General features: G+C 30.4%; 1 protein-coding gene across 1 annotated transcript in view; it reads left to right on the top strand.

The window, feature by feature from the left end:
• LOC135955045 (protein charybde-like) overlaps positions 1–17,701 on the top strand; it is a 34,079-nt gene extending 16,378 nt beyond the window's left edge. Inside the window, exons 2-4 of the mRNA XM_065505327.1 lie at positions 749–1,466; positions 16,384–16,494; positions 16,642–17,701. Of these exons, the coding sequence (XP_065361399.1) occupies positions 749–1,466; positions 16,384–16,494; positions 16,642–16,720 (908 nt within the window). The 3' untranslated portion in view covers positions 16,721–17,701. The remainder of the gene's footprint in view (positions 1–748; positions 1,467–16,383; positions 16,495–16,641) is intronic.
• Positions 17,702–18,675: the final 974 nt, after the last annotated feature.

Genomic DNA, 18,675 nt, shown 5'->3' on the forward strand with positions numbered 1-18,675 from the left:
AAAGACCTAACTCAGTTGTCAAAAACCTAAATGGTGAGAATGTATTAGTAGATAAAAACTATGTGAAAACAAAAACAACACTCGTATGTGTGATTATTTTGAGTAATTTTTTTGTTTGATTTTTTTTCTAGTTTGTAAATTCCATAAATATAATATTGGAATCGACTTCAGCTTATCGTACAGCATATACTCATTTGGAATAGTTTTTAAAATAAATCAGAAATTAAATATCATGTTTGCAAATTTATTTAGACAAATTACTATATTGTACCGAAATTAAAAAAAAATCGTTAAATATAGGGCAAAAATCACCAAAGCGACAAAAAAATACATCAGGTAATACTCTTTTCAAATAACAACAGATGAGAGAATTTGTTAAATTGAGTTTTTTTGTTTGGTTTTGAGTTGAGTGTGATAGATAAGCTTTTTTAACTAGATGAGATTTTCTTGGTAAACATATGATTTCTGCACGCGACCAAGTAACAACAGTTCCTGACCTGCGCTTTACTGAGAAAACAGCTGTTTGCTAATTTCACGGACATGTGTTAAGTTAAACAAATGTGCAGAACAGTGTTGGGTAAAAAATAAAAAGGGGAAAATATATACCAGTTCAAATCAAGTTAGTTTGCTATAGAATGTAAAAAACTCATGTAAATGTGATACCAACATATATTTTAAAATGTTTATTTCAATATTAATGATCGTGTAGTTACTTAAAAATAAATGTATGTTTTCCTTTTATTTCTAGACTGGACAAGTTCCCTAACACCACCCTCATCAAGAGCAAATCTACAGGGTGAACCCACTACACCATCATCTACCGCCACCACAACTGTGTACAATTCTCTCCATAGCCCAATAGAACATTTCGACGTTGTTGATGGTCTTAAGCCGCAACATAATTCAGCTTATTTCACTCACGCTAACACCAGCCGCCATACTCATTCCTCCCACCACCACCACAGTCACAATTTTGACATGGAAACAGCAACTGCAGCTTCTGCATCACCCAAAGGTGGCATTGAGACATCTGGCAGTCCTCATTATGCATACAATAATAATCTCCTGTATTGTGCTCCCAATACCACAACAGTAGCCACCAACACCACAGCAGCATCTTCAATACACACGTCATATCATTCCCCTCTAGCCGGCATACCCATTGCCGCATTGTCCCCTTCGCCGGTCTCTTCGACTTTGTCCACACCCACCGAAGCCACAGAACATTTTGGCATTGCACACGATGACGATGTAGATGCGGCTGCTGTTAATGAACTTTCGCAGCGTTTGCAGGCTGAATTACGTGCTGCCAAAAGTCGTCATTTATCATGTACTGAAGTCTCCTTGCCTTGGGATTTAACACCTCGTATAGCGGCCGATATGATTAAAACATCGGAGAGGGAACCGTGTGGTGTTCGAGGTTGTGCTATTTTTATTGATTTTGAAGATGAGACAGGCAGTGCCAGGTAAGATTTGTGAAAAATCATAGCTTTAAAGGTCGCATGTTTCTTTACTTTTATTTAAGTTTTTATTGTTTTGTTTTTTATTTAACTAATTTGTATGCAATTTTTGATAAATAAGTTTAAATTAGTTATTTAAAACAATTAAGGTAATGATATTGAAATTGAACATGAACATTTATTTGGATTTGCTACAAAATAACACATTTTATCAGAACTAATGGGGGTTGTAGGCCTATCTGAGGACATACTAAAACCATTTTTAAAGATTTTGAAACACCCTCAAAATTGTGAGTTACATATTTTGAAAAAAATGTTTTAGGGTAGGTAGTAGTACTTTAGTACCTCACACACATTTTTAAACCTATTTCAAAATTATAAACAATTATGGATAGACAAAGAATTAAGCTTTCATAAAATGTATGCATAAAATATATATTCCATGAATTAGGTAAGTTTTTATAAAAAGTTTCGCATTTCTTTTTATTTTTTCGTAATTTTTTAAATAGATATTTTTCTCTGAAAACCTATTTTAGCACAGTGTTTTAAAGACAATTTTATATAGAAAAAAATGAAACATTACTTGTTAAAATCGGTTTATTATTTATCCTTTGTATAATTCTTTGAGACAAATAATAAAGTTCTTCAAGGTCAATAAGGATAAATTCAACAGTTTTTGCGCTCTCCTTGAAGTTGTTTTGTAAAAAGTTCACAGATTTGTTTGTATAAGTTTTCTTTTTTTCATTTGAGCTGGGGGAGAAAATACTTAAAAAGGTGTTAATGAAAAGTTGAATAAATTTTGCAATTTTCATCCGATTTGAAGAATCGAAAATAATGTTTTGTTAAGAACTAAATTTTATTTATAAATTTTTATAAGCTTTCATATAAAAATAGACAATGTAGACAATTAGTAGCTTTTCATTTTAGATATTCTTAACAAAAATAATACTTATAACTTAAAAATTTATCATAAACTTTAAAGCCTAATCAGTTTTAAAAAATCCGTTAAAAAAATTAAAGTCGGACAAAAGCTGACTATGTTATGGGTCGATTAGTTGACGAACATCACTGAAAACGTTTTTGAGGGTGTTTCTGAAATTTGTAATGTACTGAGGGAGACCTAGGTAATTTTTCAAGTTTTTTTTCACTTTAGTACCGTGTACTGCACACTCAAATTTTATTCCATTTCCATACTCAACATTTTCAACTTAGAACATACCAGAGTGAAGGAAAGAGACTCATAACTGTTTCGTTGATATGTGGGTGAAGTTAGCTACGAAAGTTAGCTCCGTTTTTTAACATTTCTATGTTAATGTATAAACTAACATAGCTCCTACTCAAAGACTGTTAAGTTATCAGAGCTGCTATATTACACTCAGTAAACATTTTATCAATAAAAACAAAAAAAAAGGGGTTTACCGATCATTCAGCTTTAATATATAATAACATATTTTTTGGATAAAAAAAAAATAAATATTTATTATGAACAATCGTTGATATTTTTGCTTGTACAGTATTATCTCCTTTTGAAATCCGAAAAATTGGCCAAAAATGGAAAGGTGCTCCTTATCTACTTAATGGGGTCGAAAGCCATGTATTCATAGATTTCAGAACTGTATTGCCTATATTCAGAATCAGTATAGCATTTTTGCAGGAGCATTTTCAAAATTATGAAATTGTGAATTTTGTCATATAAGGATTTTTTGAAATCCGAAAAATTGGCCAAAAATGGAAAGGTGCTCCTTATCTACTTAATGGGGTCGAAAGCCATGTATTCATAGATTTCAGAACTGTATTGCCTATATTCAGAATCAGTATAGCATTTTTGCAGCAGCATTTTCAAAATTATGAAATTGTGAATTTTGTCATATAAGGATTTTTTGAAATCCGAAAAATTGGCCAAAAATGGAAAGGTGCTCCTTATCTACTTAATGGGGTCGAAAGCCATGTATTCATAGATTTCAGAACTGTATTGCTTATATTCAGAATCAGTATAGCATTTTTGCAGCAGCATTTTCAAAATTATGAAATTGTGAATTTTGTCATATAAGGATTTTTTGAAATCCGAAAAATTGGCCAAAAATGGAAAGGTGCTCCTTATCTACTTAATGGGGTCGAAAGCCATGTATTCATAGATTTCAGAACTGTATTGCTTATATTCAGAATCAGTATAGCATTTTTGCAGCAGCATTTTCAAAATTATGAAATTGTGAATTTTGTCATATAAGGATTTTTTGAAATCCGAAAAATTGGCCAAAAATGGAAAGGTGCTCCTTATCTACTTAATGGGGTCGAAAGCCATGTATTCATAGATTTCAGAACTGTATTGCCTATATTCAGAATCAGTATAGCATTTTTGCAGGAGCATTTTCAAAATTATGAAATTGTGAATTTTGTCATATAAGGATTTTTTGAAATCCGAAAAATTGGCCAAAAATGGAAAGGTGCTCCTTATCTACTTAATGGGGTCGAAAGCCATGTATTCATAGATTTCAGAACTGTATTGCTTATATTCAGAATCAGTATAGCATTTTTGCAGCAGCATTTTCAAAATTATGAAATTGTGAATTTTGTCATATAAGGATTTTTTGAAATCCGAAAAATTGGCCAAAAATGGAAAGGTGCTCCTTATCTACTTAATGGGGTCGAAAGCCATGTATTCATAGATTTCAGAACTGTATTGCTTATATTCAGAATCAGTATAGCATTTTTGCAGCAGCATTTTCAAAATTATGAAATTGTGAATTTTGTCATATAAGGATTTTTTGAAATCCGAAAAATTGGCCAAAAATGGAAAGGTGCTCCTTATCTACTTAATGGGGTCGAAAGCCATGTATTCATAGATTTCAGAACTGTATTGCTTATATTCAGAATCAGTATAGCATTTTTGCAGCAGCATTTTCAAAATTATGAAATTGTGAATTTTGTCATATAAGGATTTTTTGAAATCCGAAAAATTGGCCAAAAATGGAAAGGTGCTCCTTATCTACTTAATGGGGTCGAAAGCCATGTATTCATAGATTTCAGAACTGTATTGCTTATATTCAGAATCAGTATAGCATTTTTGCAGCAGCATTTTCAAAATTATGAAATTGTGAATTTTGTCATATAAGGATTTTTTGAAATCCGAAAAATTGGCCAAAAATGGAAAGGTGCTCCTTATCTACTTAATGGGGTCGAAAGCCATGTATTCATAGATTTCAGAACTGTATTGCTTATATTCAGAATCAGTATAGCATTTTTGCAGCAGCATTTTCAAAATTATGAAATTGTGAATTTTGTCATATAAGGATTTTTTGAAATCCGAAAAATTGGCCAAAAATGGAAAGGTGCTCCTTATCTACTTAATGGGGTCGAAAGCCATGTATTCATAGATTTCAGAACTGTATTGCTTATATTCAGAATCAGTATAGCATTTTTGCAGCAGCATTTTCAAAATTATGAAATTGTGAATTTTGTCATATAAGGATTTTTTGAAATCCGAAAAATTGGCCAAAAATGGAAAGGTGCTCCTTATCTACTTAATGGGGTCGAAAGCCATGTATTCATAGATTTCAGAACTGTATTGCCTATATTCAGAATCAGTATAGCATTTTTGCAGGAGCATTTTCAAAATTATGAAATTGTGAATTTTGTCATATAAGGATTTTTTGAAATCCGAAAAATTGGCCAAAAATGGAAAGGTGCTCCTTATCTACTTAATGGGGTCGAAAGCCATGTATTCATAGATTTCAGAACTGTATTGCTTATATTCAGAATCAGTATAGCATTTTTGCAGCAGCATTTTCAAAATTATGAAATTGTGAATTTTGTCATATAAGGATTTTTTGAAATCCGAAAAATTGGCCAAAAATGGAAAGGTGCTCCTTATCTACTTAATGGGGTCGAAAGCCATGTATTCATAGATTTCAGAACTGTATTGCTTATATTCAGAATCAGTATAGCATTTTTGCAGCAGCATTTTCAAAATTATGAAATTGTGAATTTTGTCATATAAGGATTTTTTGAAATCCGAAAAATTGGCCAAAAATGGAAAGGTGCTCCTTATCTACTTAATGGGGTCGAAAGCCATGTATTCATAGATTTCAGAACTGTATTGCTTATATTCAGAATCAGTATAGCATTTTTGCAGCAGCATTTTCAAAATTATGAAATTGTGAATTTTGTCATATAAGGATTTTTTGAAATCCGAAAAATTGGCCAAAAATGGAAAGGTGCTCCTTATCTACTTAATGGGGTCGAAAGCCATGTATTCATAGATTTCAGAACTGTATTGCTTATATTCAGAATCAGTATAGCATTTTTGCAGCAGCATTTTCAAAATTATGAAATTGTGAATTTTGTCATATAAGGATTTTTTGAAATCCGAAAAATTGGCCAAAAATGGAAAGGTGCTCCTTATCTACTTAATGGGGTCGAAAGCCATGTATTCATAGATTTCAGAACTGTATTGCTTATATTCAGAATCAGTATAGCATTTTTGCAGCAGCATTTTCAAAATTATGAAATTGTGAATTTTGTCATATAAGGATTTTTTGAAATCCGAAAAATTGGCCAAAAATGGAAAGGTGCTCCTTATCTACTTAATGGGGTCGAAAGCCATGTATTCATAGATTTCAGAACTGTATTGCTTATATTCAGAATCAGTATAGCATTTTTGCAGCAGCATTTTCAAAATTATGAAATTGTGAATTTTGTCATATAAGGATTTTTTGAAATCCGAAAAATTGGCCAAAAATGGAAAGGTGCTCCTTATCTACTTAATGGGGTCGAAAGCCATGTATTCATAGATTTCAGAACTGTATTGCCTATATTCAGAATCAGTATAGCATTTTTGCAGGAGCATTTTCAAAATTATGAAATTGTGAATTTTGTCATATAAGGATTTTTTGAAATCCGAAAAATTGGCCAAAAATGGAAAGGTGCTCCTTATCTACTTAATGGGGTCGAAAGCCATGTATTCATAGATTTCAGAACTGTATTGCTTATATTCAGAATCAGTATAGCATTTTTGCAGCAGCATTTTCAAAATTATGAAATTGTGAATTTTGTCATATAAGGATTTTTTGAAATCCGAAAAATTGGCCAAAAATGGAAAGGTGCTCCTTATCTACTTAATGGGGTCGAAAGCCATGTATTCATAGATTTCAGAACTGTATTGCTTATATTCAGAATCAGTATAGCATTTTTGCAGCAGCATTTTCAAAATTATGAAATTGTGAATTTTGTCATATAAGGATTTTTTGAAATCCGAAAAATTGGCCAAAAATGGAAAGGTGCTCCTTATCTACTTAATGGGGTCGAAAGCCATGTATTCATAGATTTCAGAACTGTATTGCTTATATTCAGAATCAGTATAGCATTTTTGCAGCAGCATTTTCAAAATTATGAAATTGTGAATTTTGTCATATAAGGATTTTTTGAAATCCGAAAAATTGGCCAAAAATGGAAAGGTGCTCCTTATCTACTTAATGGGGTCGAAAGCCATGTATTCATAGATTTCAGAACTGTATTGCTTATATTCAGAATCAGTATAGCATTTTTGCAGCAGCATTTTCAAAATTATGAAATTGTGAATTTTGTCATATAAGGATTTTTTGAAATCCGAAAAATTGGCCAAAAATGGAAAGGTGCTCCTTATCTACTTAATGGGGTCGAAAGCCATGTATTCATAGATTTCAGAACTGTATTGCTTATATTCAGAATCAGTATAGCATTTTTGCAGCAGCATTTTCAAAATTATGAAATTGTGAATTTTGTCATATAAGGATTTTTTGAAATCCGAAAAATTGGCCAAAAATGGAAAGGTGCTCCTTATCTACTTAATGGGGTCGAAAGCCATGTATTCATAGATTTCAGAACTGTATTGCTTATATTCAGAATCAGTATAGCATTTTTGCAGCAGCATTTTCAAAATTATGAAATTGTGAATTTTGTCATATAAGGATTTTTTGAAATCCGAAAAATTGGCCAAAAATGGAAAGGTGCTCCTTATCTACTTAATGGGGTCGAAAGCCATGTATTCATAGATTTCAGAACTGTATTGCTTATATTCAGAATCAGTATAGCATTTTTGCAGCAGCATTTTCAAAATTATGAAATTGTGAATTTTGTCATATAAGGATTTTTTGAAATCCGAAAAATTGGCCAAAAATGGAAAGGTGCTCCTTATCTACTTAATGGGGTCGAAAGCCATGTATTCATAGATTTCAGAACTGTATTGCTTATATTCAGAATCAGTATAGCATTTTTGCAGCAGCATTTTCAAAATTATGAAATTGTGAATTTTGTCATATAAGGATTTTTTGAAATCCGAAAAATTGGCCAAAAATGGAAAGGTGCTCCTTATCTACTTAATGGGGTCGAAAGCCATGTATTCATAGATTTCAGAACTGTATTGCTTATATTCAGAATCAGTATAGCATTTTTGCAGCAGCATTTTCAAAATTATGAAATTGTGAATTTTGTCATATAAGGATTTTTTGAAATCCGAAAAATTGGCCAAAAATGGAAAGGTGCTCCTTATCTACTTAATGGGGTCGAAAGCCATGTATTCATAGATTTCAGAACTGTATTGCTTATATTCAGAATCAGTATAGCATTTTTGCAGCAGCATTTTCAAAATTATGAAATTGTGAATTTTGTCATATAAGGATTTTTTGAAATCCGAAAAATTGGCCAAAAATGGAAAGGTGCTCCTTATCTACTTAATGGGGTCGAAAGCCATGTATTCATAGATTTCAGAACTGTATTGCTTATATTCAGAATCAGTATAGCATTTTTGCAGGAGCATTTTCAAAATTATGAAATTGTGAATTTTGTCATATAAGGATTTTTTGAAATCCGAAAAATTGGCCAAAAATGGAAAGGTGCTCCTTATCTACTTAATGGGGTCGAAAGCCATGTATTCATAGATTTCAGAACTGTATTGCTTATATTCAGAATCAGTATAGCATTTTTGCAGCAGCATTTTCAAAATTATGAAATTGTGAATTTTGTCATATAAGGATTTTTTGAAATCCGAAAAATTGGCCAAAAATGGAAAGGTGCTCCTTATCTACTTAATGGGGTCGAAAGCCATGTATTCATAGATTTCAGAACTGTATTGCTTATATTCAGAATCAGTATAGCATTTTTGCAGCAGCATTTTCAAAATTATGAAATTGTGAATTTTGTCATATAAGGATTTTTTGAAATCCGAAAAATTGGCCAAAAATGGAAAGGTGCTCCTTATCTACTTAATGGGGTCGAAAGCCATGTATTCATAGATTTCAGAACTGTATTGCTTATATTCAGAATCAGTATAGCATTTTTGCAGCAGCATTTTCAAAATTATGAAATTGTGAATTTTGTCATATAAGGATTTTTTGAAATCCGAAAAATTGGCCAAAAATGGAAAGGTGCTCCTTATCTACTTAATGGGGTCGAAAGCCATGTATTCATAGATTTCAGAACTGTATTGCTTATATTCAGAATCAGTATAGCATTTTTGCAGCAGCATTTTCAAAATTATGAAATTGTGAATTTTGTCATATAAGGATTTTTTGAAATCCGAAAAATTGGCCAAAAATGGAAAGGTGCTCCTTATCTACTTAATGGGGTCGAAAGCCATGTATTCATAGATTTCAGAACTGTATTGCTTATATTCAGAATCAGTATAGCATTTTTGCAGCAGCATTTTCAAAATTATGAAATTGTGAATTTTGTCATATAAGGATTTTTTGAAATCCGAAAAATTGGCCAAAAATGGAAAGGTGCTCCTTATCTACTTAATGGGGTCGAAAGCCCAATTTTTCGGATTTCAGAACTGTATTGCTTATATTCAGAATCAGTATAGCATTTTTGCAGCAGCATTTTCAAAATTATGAAATTGTGAATTTTGTCATATAAGGATTTTTTGAAATCCGAAAAATTGGCCAAAAATGGAAAGGTGCTCCTTATCTACTTAATGGGGTCGAAAGCCATGTATTCATAGATTTCAGAACTGTATTGCTTATATTCAGAATCAGTATAGCATTTTTGCAGCAGCATTTTCAAAATTATGAAATTGTGAATTTTGTCATATAAGGATTTTTTGAAATCCGAAAAATTGGCCAAAAATGGAAAGGTGCTCCTTATCTACTTAATGGGGTCGAAAGCCATGTATTCATAGATTTCAGAACTGTATTGCTTATATTCAGAATCAGTATAGCATTTTTGCAGGAGCATTTTCAAAATTATGAAATTGTGAATTTTGTCATATAAGGATTTTTTGAAATCCGAAAAATTGGCCAAAAATGGAAAGGTGCTCCTTATCTACTTAATGGGGTCGAAAGCCATGTATTCATAGATTTCAGAACTGTATTGCTTATATTCAGAATCAGTATAGCATTTTTGCAGCAGCATTTTCAAAATTATGAAATTGTGAATTTTGTCATATAAGGATTTTTTGAAATCCGAAAAATTGGCCAAAAATGGAAAGGTGCTCCTTATCTACTTAATGGGGTCGAAAGCCATGTATTCATAGATTTCAGAACTGTATTGCTTATATTCAGAATCAGTATAGCATTTTTGCAGGAGCATTTTCAAAATTATGAAATTGTGAATTTTGTCATATAAGGATTTTTTGAAATCCGAAAAATTGGGCTTTCGACCCCATTAAGTAGATAAGGAGCACCTTTCCATTTTTGGCCAATTTTTCGGATTTCAAAAAATCCTTATATGACAAAATTCACAATTTCATAATTTTGAAAATGCTGCTGCAAAAATGCTATACTGATTCTGAATATAAGCAATACAGTTCTGAAATCTATGAATACATGGCTTTCGACCCCATTAAGTAGATAAGGAGCACCTTTCCATTTTTGGCCAATTTTTCGGATTTCAAAAAATCCTTATATGACAAAATTCACAATTTCATAATTTTGAAAATGCTGCTGCAAAAATGCTATACTGATTCTGAATATAAGCAATACAGTTCTGAAATCTATGAATACATGGCTTTCGACCCCATTAAGTAGATAAGGAGCACCTTTCCATTTTTGGCCAATTTTTCGGATTTCAAAAAATCCTTATATGACAAAATTCACAATTTCATAATTTTGAAAATGCTGCTGCAAAAATGCTATACTGATTCTGAATATAAGCAATACAGTTCTGAAATCTATGAATACATGGCTTTCGACCCCATTAAGTAGATAAGGAGCACCTTTCCATTTTTGGCCAATTTTTCGGATTTCAAAAAATCCTTATATGACAAAATTCACAATTTCATAATTTTGAAAATGCTGCTGCAAAAATGCTATACTGATTCTGAATATAAGCAATACAGTTCTGAAATCTATGAATACATGGCTTTCGACCCCATTAAGTAGATAAGGAGCACCTTTCCATTTTTGGCCAATTTTTCGGATTTCAAAAAATCCTTATATGACAAAATTCACAATTTCATAATTTTGAAAATGCTGCTGCAAAAATGCTATACTGATTCTGAATATAAGCAATACAGTTCTGAAATCTATGAATACATGGCTTTCGACCCCATTAAGTAGATAAGGAGCACCTTTCCATTTTTGGCCAATTTTTCGGATTTCAAAAAATCCTTATATGACAAAATTCACAATTTCATAATTTTGAAAATGCTGCTGCAAAAATGCTATACTGATTCTGAATATAAGCAATACAGTTCTGAAATCTATGAATACATGGCTTTCGACCCCATTAAGTAGATAAGGAGCACCTTTCCATTTTTGGCCAATTTTTCGGATTTCAAAAAATCCTTATATGACAAAATTCACAATTTCATAATTTTGAAAATGCTGCTGCAAAAATGCTATACTGATTCTGAATATAAGCAATACAGTTCTGAAATCTATGAATACATGGCTTTCGACCCCATTAAGTAGATAAGGAGCACCTTTCCATTTTTGGCCAATTTTTCGGATTTCAAAAAATCCTTATATGACAAAATTCACAATTTCATAATTTTGAAAATGCTGCTGCAAAAATGCTATACTGATTCTGAATATAAGCAATACAGTTCTGAAATCTATGAATACATGGCTTTCGACCCCATTAAGTAGATAAGGAGCACCTTTCCATTTTTGGCCAATTTTTCGGATTTCAAAAAATCCTTATATGACAAAATTCACAATTTCATAATTTTGAAAATGCTGCTGCAAAAATGCTATACTGATTCTGAATATAAGCAATACAGTTCTGAAATCTATGAATACATGGCTTTCGACCCCATTAAGTAGATAAGGAGCACCTTTCCATTTTTGGCCAATTTTTCGGATTTCAAAAAATCCTTATATGACAAAATTCACAATTTCATAATTTTGAAAATGCTGCTGCAAAAATGCTATACTGATTCTGAATATAAGCAATACAGTTCTGAAATCTATGAATACATGGCTTTCGACCCCATTAAGTAGATAAGGAGCACCTTTCCATTTTTGGCCAATTTTTCGGATTTCAAAAAATCCTTATATGACAAAATTCACAATTTCATAATTTTGAAAATGCTGCTGCAAAAATGCTATACTGATTCTGAATATAAGCAATACAGTTCTGAAATCTATGAATACATGGATTTCGACCCCATTAAATAGATAAGGAGCACCTTTCCATTTTTGGCCAATTTTTCGGATTTCAAAAAATCCTTATATGACAAAATTCACAATTTCATAATTTTGAAAATGCTGCTGCAAAAATGCTATACTGATTCTGAATATAAGCAATACAGTTCTGAAATCTATGAATACATGGCTTTCGACCCCATTAAGTAGATAAGGAGCACCTTTCCATTTTTGGCCAATTTTTCGGATTTCAAAAAATCCTTATATGACAAAATTCACAATTTCATAATTTTGAAAATGCTCCTGCAAAAATGCTATACTGATTCTGAATATAGGCAATACAGTTCTGAAATCTATGAATACATGGCTTTCGACCCCATTAAGTAGATAAGGAGCACCTTTCCATTTTTGGCCAATTTTTCGGATTTCAAAAAATCCTTATATGACAAAATTCACAATTTCATAATTTTGAAAATGCTGCTGCAAAAATGCTATACTGATTCTGAATATAAGCAATACAGTTCTGAAATCTATGAATACATGGCTTTCGACCCCATTAAGTAGATAAGGAGCACCTTTCCATTTTTGGCCAATTTTTCGGATTTCAAAAAATCCTTATATGACAAAATTCACAATTTCATAATTTTGAAAATGCTGCTGCAAAAATGCTATACTGATTCTGAATATAAGCAATACAGTTCTGAAATCTATGAATACATGGCTTTCGACCCCATTAAGTAGATAAGGAGCACCTTTCCATTTTTGGCCAATTTTTCGGATTTCAAAAAATCCTTATATGACAAAATTCACAATTTCATAATTTTGAAAATGCTCCTGCAAAAATGCTATACTGATTCTGAATATAGGCAATACAGTTCTGAAATCTATGAATACATGGCTTTCGACCCCATTAAGTAGATAAGGAGCACCTTTCCATTTTTGGCCAATTTTTCGGATTTCAAAAAATCCTTATATGACAAAATTCACAATTTCATAATTTTGAAAATGCTGCTGCAAAAATGCTATACTGATTCTGAATATAAGCAATACAGTTCTGAAATCTATGAATACATGGCTTTCGACCCCATTAAGTAGATAAGGAGCACCTTTCCATTTTTGGCCAATTTTTCGGATTTCAAAAAATCCTTATATGACAAAATTCACAATTTCATAATTTTGAAAATGCTGCTGCAAAAATGCTATACTGATTCTGAATATAAGCAATACAGTTCTGAAATCTATGAATACATGGCTTTCGACCCCATTAAGTAGATAAGGAGCACCTTTCCATTTTTGGCCAATTTTTCGGATTTCAAAAAATCCTTATATGACAAAATTCACAATTTCATAATTTTGAAAATGCTCCTGCAAAAATGCTATACTGATTCTGAATATAGGCAATACAGTTCTGAAATCTATGAATACATGGCTTTCGACCCCATTAAGTAGATAAGGAGCACCTTTCCATTTTTGGCCAATTTTTCGGATTTCAAAAAATCCTTATATGACAAAATTCACAATTTCATAATTTTGAAAATGCTGCTGCAAAAATGCTATACTGATTCTGAATATAAGCAATACAGTTCTGAAATCTATGAATACATGGCTTTCGACCCCATTAAGTAGATAAGGAGCACCTTTCCATTTTTGGCCAATTTTTCGGATTTCAAAAAATCCTTATATGACAAAATTCACAATTTCATAATTTTGAAAATGCTGCTGCAAAAATGCTATACTGATTCTGAATATAAGCAATACAGTTCTGAAATCTATGAATACATGGCTTTCGACCCCATTAAGTAGATAAGGAGCACCTTTCCATTTTTGGCCAATTTTTCGGATTTCAAAAAATCCTTATATGACAAAATTCACAATTTCATAATTTTGAAAATGCTGCTGCAAAAATGCTATACTGATTCTGAATATAAGCAATACAGTTCTGAAATCTATGAATACATGGCTTTCGACCCCATTAAGTAGATAAGGAGCACCTTTCCATTTTTGGCCAATTTTTCGGATTTCAAAAAATCCTTATATGACAAAATTCACAATTTCATAATTTTGAAAATGCTGCTGCAAAAATGCTATACTGATTCTGAATATAAGCAATACAGTTCTGAAATCTATGAATACATGGCTTTCGACCCCATTAAGTAGATAAGGAGCACCTTTCCATTTTTGGCCAATTTTTCGGATTTCAAAAAATCCTTATATGACAAAATTCACAATTTCATAATTTTGAAAATGCTGCTGCAAAAATGCTATACTGATTCTGAATATAAGCAATACAGTTCTGAAATCTATGAATACATGGATTTCGACCCCATTAAATAGATAAGGAGCACCTTTCCATTTTTGGCCAATTTTTCGGATTTCAAAAAATCCTTATATGACAAAATTCACAATTTCATAATTTTGAAAATGCTGCTGCAAAAATGCTATACTGATTCTGAATATAAGCAATACAGTTCTGAAATCTATGAATACATGGCTTTCGACCCCATTAAGTAGATAAGGAGCACCTTTCCATTTTTGGCCAATTTTTCGGATTTCAAAAAATCCTTATATGACAAAATTCACAATTTCATAATTTTGAAAATGCTCCTGCAAAAATGCTATACTGATTCTGAATATAGGCAATACAGTTCTGAAATCTATGAATACATGGCTTTCGACCCCATTAAGTAGATAAGGAGCACCTTTCCATTTTTGGCCAATTTTTCGGATTTCAAAAAATCCTTATATGACAAAATTCACAATTTCATAATTTTGAAAATGCTCCTGCAAAAATGCTATACTGATTCTGAATATAAGCAATACAGTTCTGAAATCTATGAATACATGGCTTTCGACCCCATTAAGTAGATAAGGAGCACCTTTCCATTTTTGGCCAATTTTTCGGATTTCAAAAAATCCTTATATGACAAAATTCACAATTTCATAATTTTGAAAATGCTGCTGCAAAAATGCTATACTGATTCTGAATATAAGCAATACAGTTCTGAAATCTATGAATACATGGCTTTCGACCCCATTAAGTAGATAAGGAGCACCTTTCCATTTTTGGTCAATTTTTCGGATTTCAAAAAATCCTTATATGACAAAATTCACAATTTCATAATTTTGAAAATGCTGCTGCAAAAATGCTATACTGATTCTGAATATAAGCAATACAGTTCTGAAATCTATGAATACATGGCTTTCGACCCCATTAAGTAGATAAGGAGCACCTTTCCATTTTGGCCAATTTTTCGGATTTCAAAAAATCCTTATATGACAAAATTCACAATTTCATAATTTTGAAAATGCTGCTGCAAAAATGCTATACTGATTCTGAATATAGGCAATACAGTTCTGAAATCTATGAATACATGGCTTTCGACCCCATTAAGTAGATAAGGAGCACCTTTCCATTTTTGGCCAATTTTTCGGATTTCAAAAGGAGATAATACTGTACAAGCAAAAATATCAACGATTGTTCATAATAAATATTTATTTTTTTTTTATCCAAAAAAAATGTTATTATATATTAAAGCTGAATGATCGGTAAACCCCTTTTTTTTTTGTTTTTATTGATAAAATGTTTACTGAGTGTAATATAAAGCAGCTCTGATAACTTAACAGTCTTTGAGTAGGAGCTATGTTAGTTTATACATTAACATAGAAATGTTAAAAAACGGAGCTAACTTTCGTAGCTAACTTCACCCACATTTCGTTGATTATTACCTTGGGAATTGGATGAATATCATATAAGAATTTCAGTAGATCCAAATATAACATGAAATGTATTCAACATGAAGTTATAAGCATTCAAAAATTTGTGTTACAATAGTTCGAAACCTTCCTTGGTATCTTTTAATAGAACGAGAGAAAAATTCTGATAATCTGGTCAAAGTCATACTTATTGGAGAAAGCTTACTGATTGATATAGTACTAGATTTAAAACATAGACATTGCCGAGTTTAAAAATAGCATTTGGAAACACCTTCCTGATCTTACCTTGAGTTTCATTCAAATCGCTATACATATATGATAAGTGTATCATGATAGGTCTGACTATTAGAAAAAGGATATTTAAAAACTATCGAAAACAACGATTTCCTTTTAATGAAACTCAAATGATAATTATATGATTTGTTGATTTTCAAAATCAACTGTTTGCCGAATAGCCTTTTATCGAAGTAAATTTTCTCGATATTTGTGTTCTATAATTATAAAGCTTTAAATTATTTCGGAAATTAATAGTTTGTCCAAATATATGTATGTATGGTTCTGTTTGGACTGAAGAAACAGCTTTACTCTATAAATAATTTTATATTTGACTAGGTATTTACATTATTTCTTTTTTTATTTTTCATTTTCAGGCGCATTGCTTCCTTTAAGGTTGATCCAAATACCGTTTCAACATTTGAATTATTTTTAACATTAAAACAAGACAAAGGTGGCTGGACTTCATTATTGCCACAATTTCTCAAGTAAGTGCCCAAACAAAAAGAAATTTACTTAACTGTTAATAACTAACTGTTTATTTCTTTTACGCTATTTATTTATACAACCACCTTTTCTACTCTCCATCTGTATTGTATTGTATCTCTTATACATATCTCCTATCTCTTTTACAGAAATCTTACCCGCAGCAGTACAATTTTAATAAGTCCACATTTTACATTACATAAACATAAACTTTATGCCTGTGAGTAGGAATTTTTTTTATAAATGAAAATGAAAAGAAATCAACCACAAAAACAACATAAGAAAAAACCACCTAAATGTACAAATGAAAAAGAAGAAAAACTGAAATCAGAAATCATTAAATATAAACAAATAAACGAATAAATAAATATAAACAACAAACACACACAAACAAAAAAGTTAAATGAAAACTGAAACCAAACAAAAATACGATAAAGATTGAAAAAAATATTAAAATATGAATAAGAAGATAAAGATGAGCTAGAAAAGGCGCTGTCAATTGTGTTTAATAATAATATTATTATTATTATAATTTAAGTACACATATACATATATAAATAACGATAACAAATAGTTAATCCCTCCGATTAAGATGAACAAGTTTTCGAAGAAAAAGAACATGATAATAATGAAGTAAATGAACAATTGAACTCGTTTATAAAACACTTTCTTATACATTTTAATTAATTTTTATTTTTCGTTCACCTTTACTTAAAATATTGTTTTGTAACAATGTCAAAACATAAATACCCAAAAAACTAAACTTGTAATAATGGGAAAACTTTGGACCATATTTTCACTTACAATCACTTACTATTATTCACTACTACTGACTTCTTTTCATCATGAACAACTCCACAACTCAATTCTTAAATACAATTATCAATAGAGATAATAAAAGAAAAAATTAATATCTCTTGTACTTTTTTAAGAATACGAAAAAACAAAACAAAATACTTTACACCTTAAAAAATACTTTCTTTAGAAAAACACCACAACACTTTGTATACTTTTTTTTAGAGAAAAAAAAAAAACTATAGTTTATATAAAAATACACACACTATTGAAAACCTGCAGAGTTGCAGGCAACTTTAAACATTAACAAAATTATTACACCAAATATTTAAATTCTAGAAAATAGCTACAAAACAAACAAAAATAAATATATTGACTGACTTTTTGGCAAAAACTAAAAAAAACAAAACAAAATTTTTGATAAAACCAAAGCAAATTAACAATTTCTTTGTTTAACAAAGTCTTATAAAAACAATAACAAATTAGAGAGTAACTGAATAATACATAAATAGTATTTAACAATTTATTAAATGTTTAGCCTATATAAAACAAAACTCGACAACTACATACATACAATACTTTTTAAAGTTTCCCATTTATACAAATTTTTATTTGTTTTTCTCTAAAATAAAAAAAAAATACAAATGCCTCCCCTACCCTCCTACCAAACCCACAAACGAACAAACAAGCAAATCAAGCAACTTAAAGGAAACGGAAATAAATACCAACCACAAGTTTCAGCAAACAAAAGTTAAGATTATTTTAACGTTTCCTTTACATGCTGCTGCTCTGCTTACTTTCATCTATCTACCAACAAACACTATCTATTTATTTAACTGAAAAAAAGAACTTGAACTTTTAAATCAAAAATAAATTAAAACCAAAAAAAAAACAATTCTCATTTAGCCAGTATTATCAATTTTTTTTATCAATATTATTTGTTTTATACATAAAAAAATAATTCCAAAAGAAACTCAATTTTAGTATAAACTATAAAAAACACAATATTAACTAAAAATTTGAATATGTAGTATTAGTATTAAGTAAAAAACAAAAAAACTCTTATCATTTGTTTAAAAAAAACATTCATTTGTAGCTGAGATTCATACTCAAAATTAACTGATGATAAAAACAAATAATTCTTAGAAATACAAACAAACAAAAACAAAGTCGATGTGATATTAAACTATAAATATAAATAATAATAATAACTATAATATTAATACATATATATATATATTAATTAGTAATTTATATTAAAAAAAATAAATCTAAAATGTTATAAAACCAAATACTAATTACATATGTATGTCTACATTAAATAGTTCATTTGTTTTAAAAATTTTTCTAGTTTCTTTAACATTTAGTATTTAAATTTATGCTTGTTT

Source organism: Calliphora vicina, chromosome 3, assembly GCF_958450345.1.
Source record: "Calliphora vicina chromosome 3, idCalVici1.1, whole genome shotgun sequence".
Lineage (NCBI taxonomy): Eukaryota > Metazoa > Arthropoda > Insecta > Diptera > Calliphoridae > Calliphora > Calliphora vicina.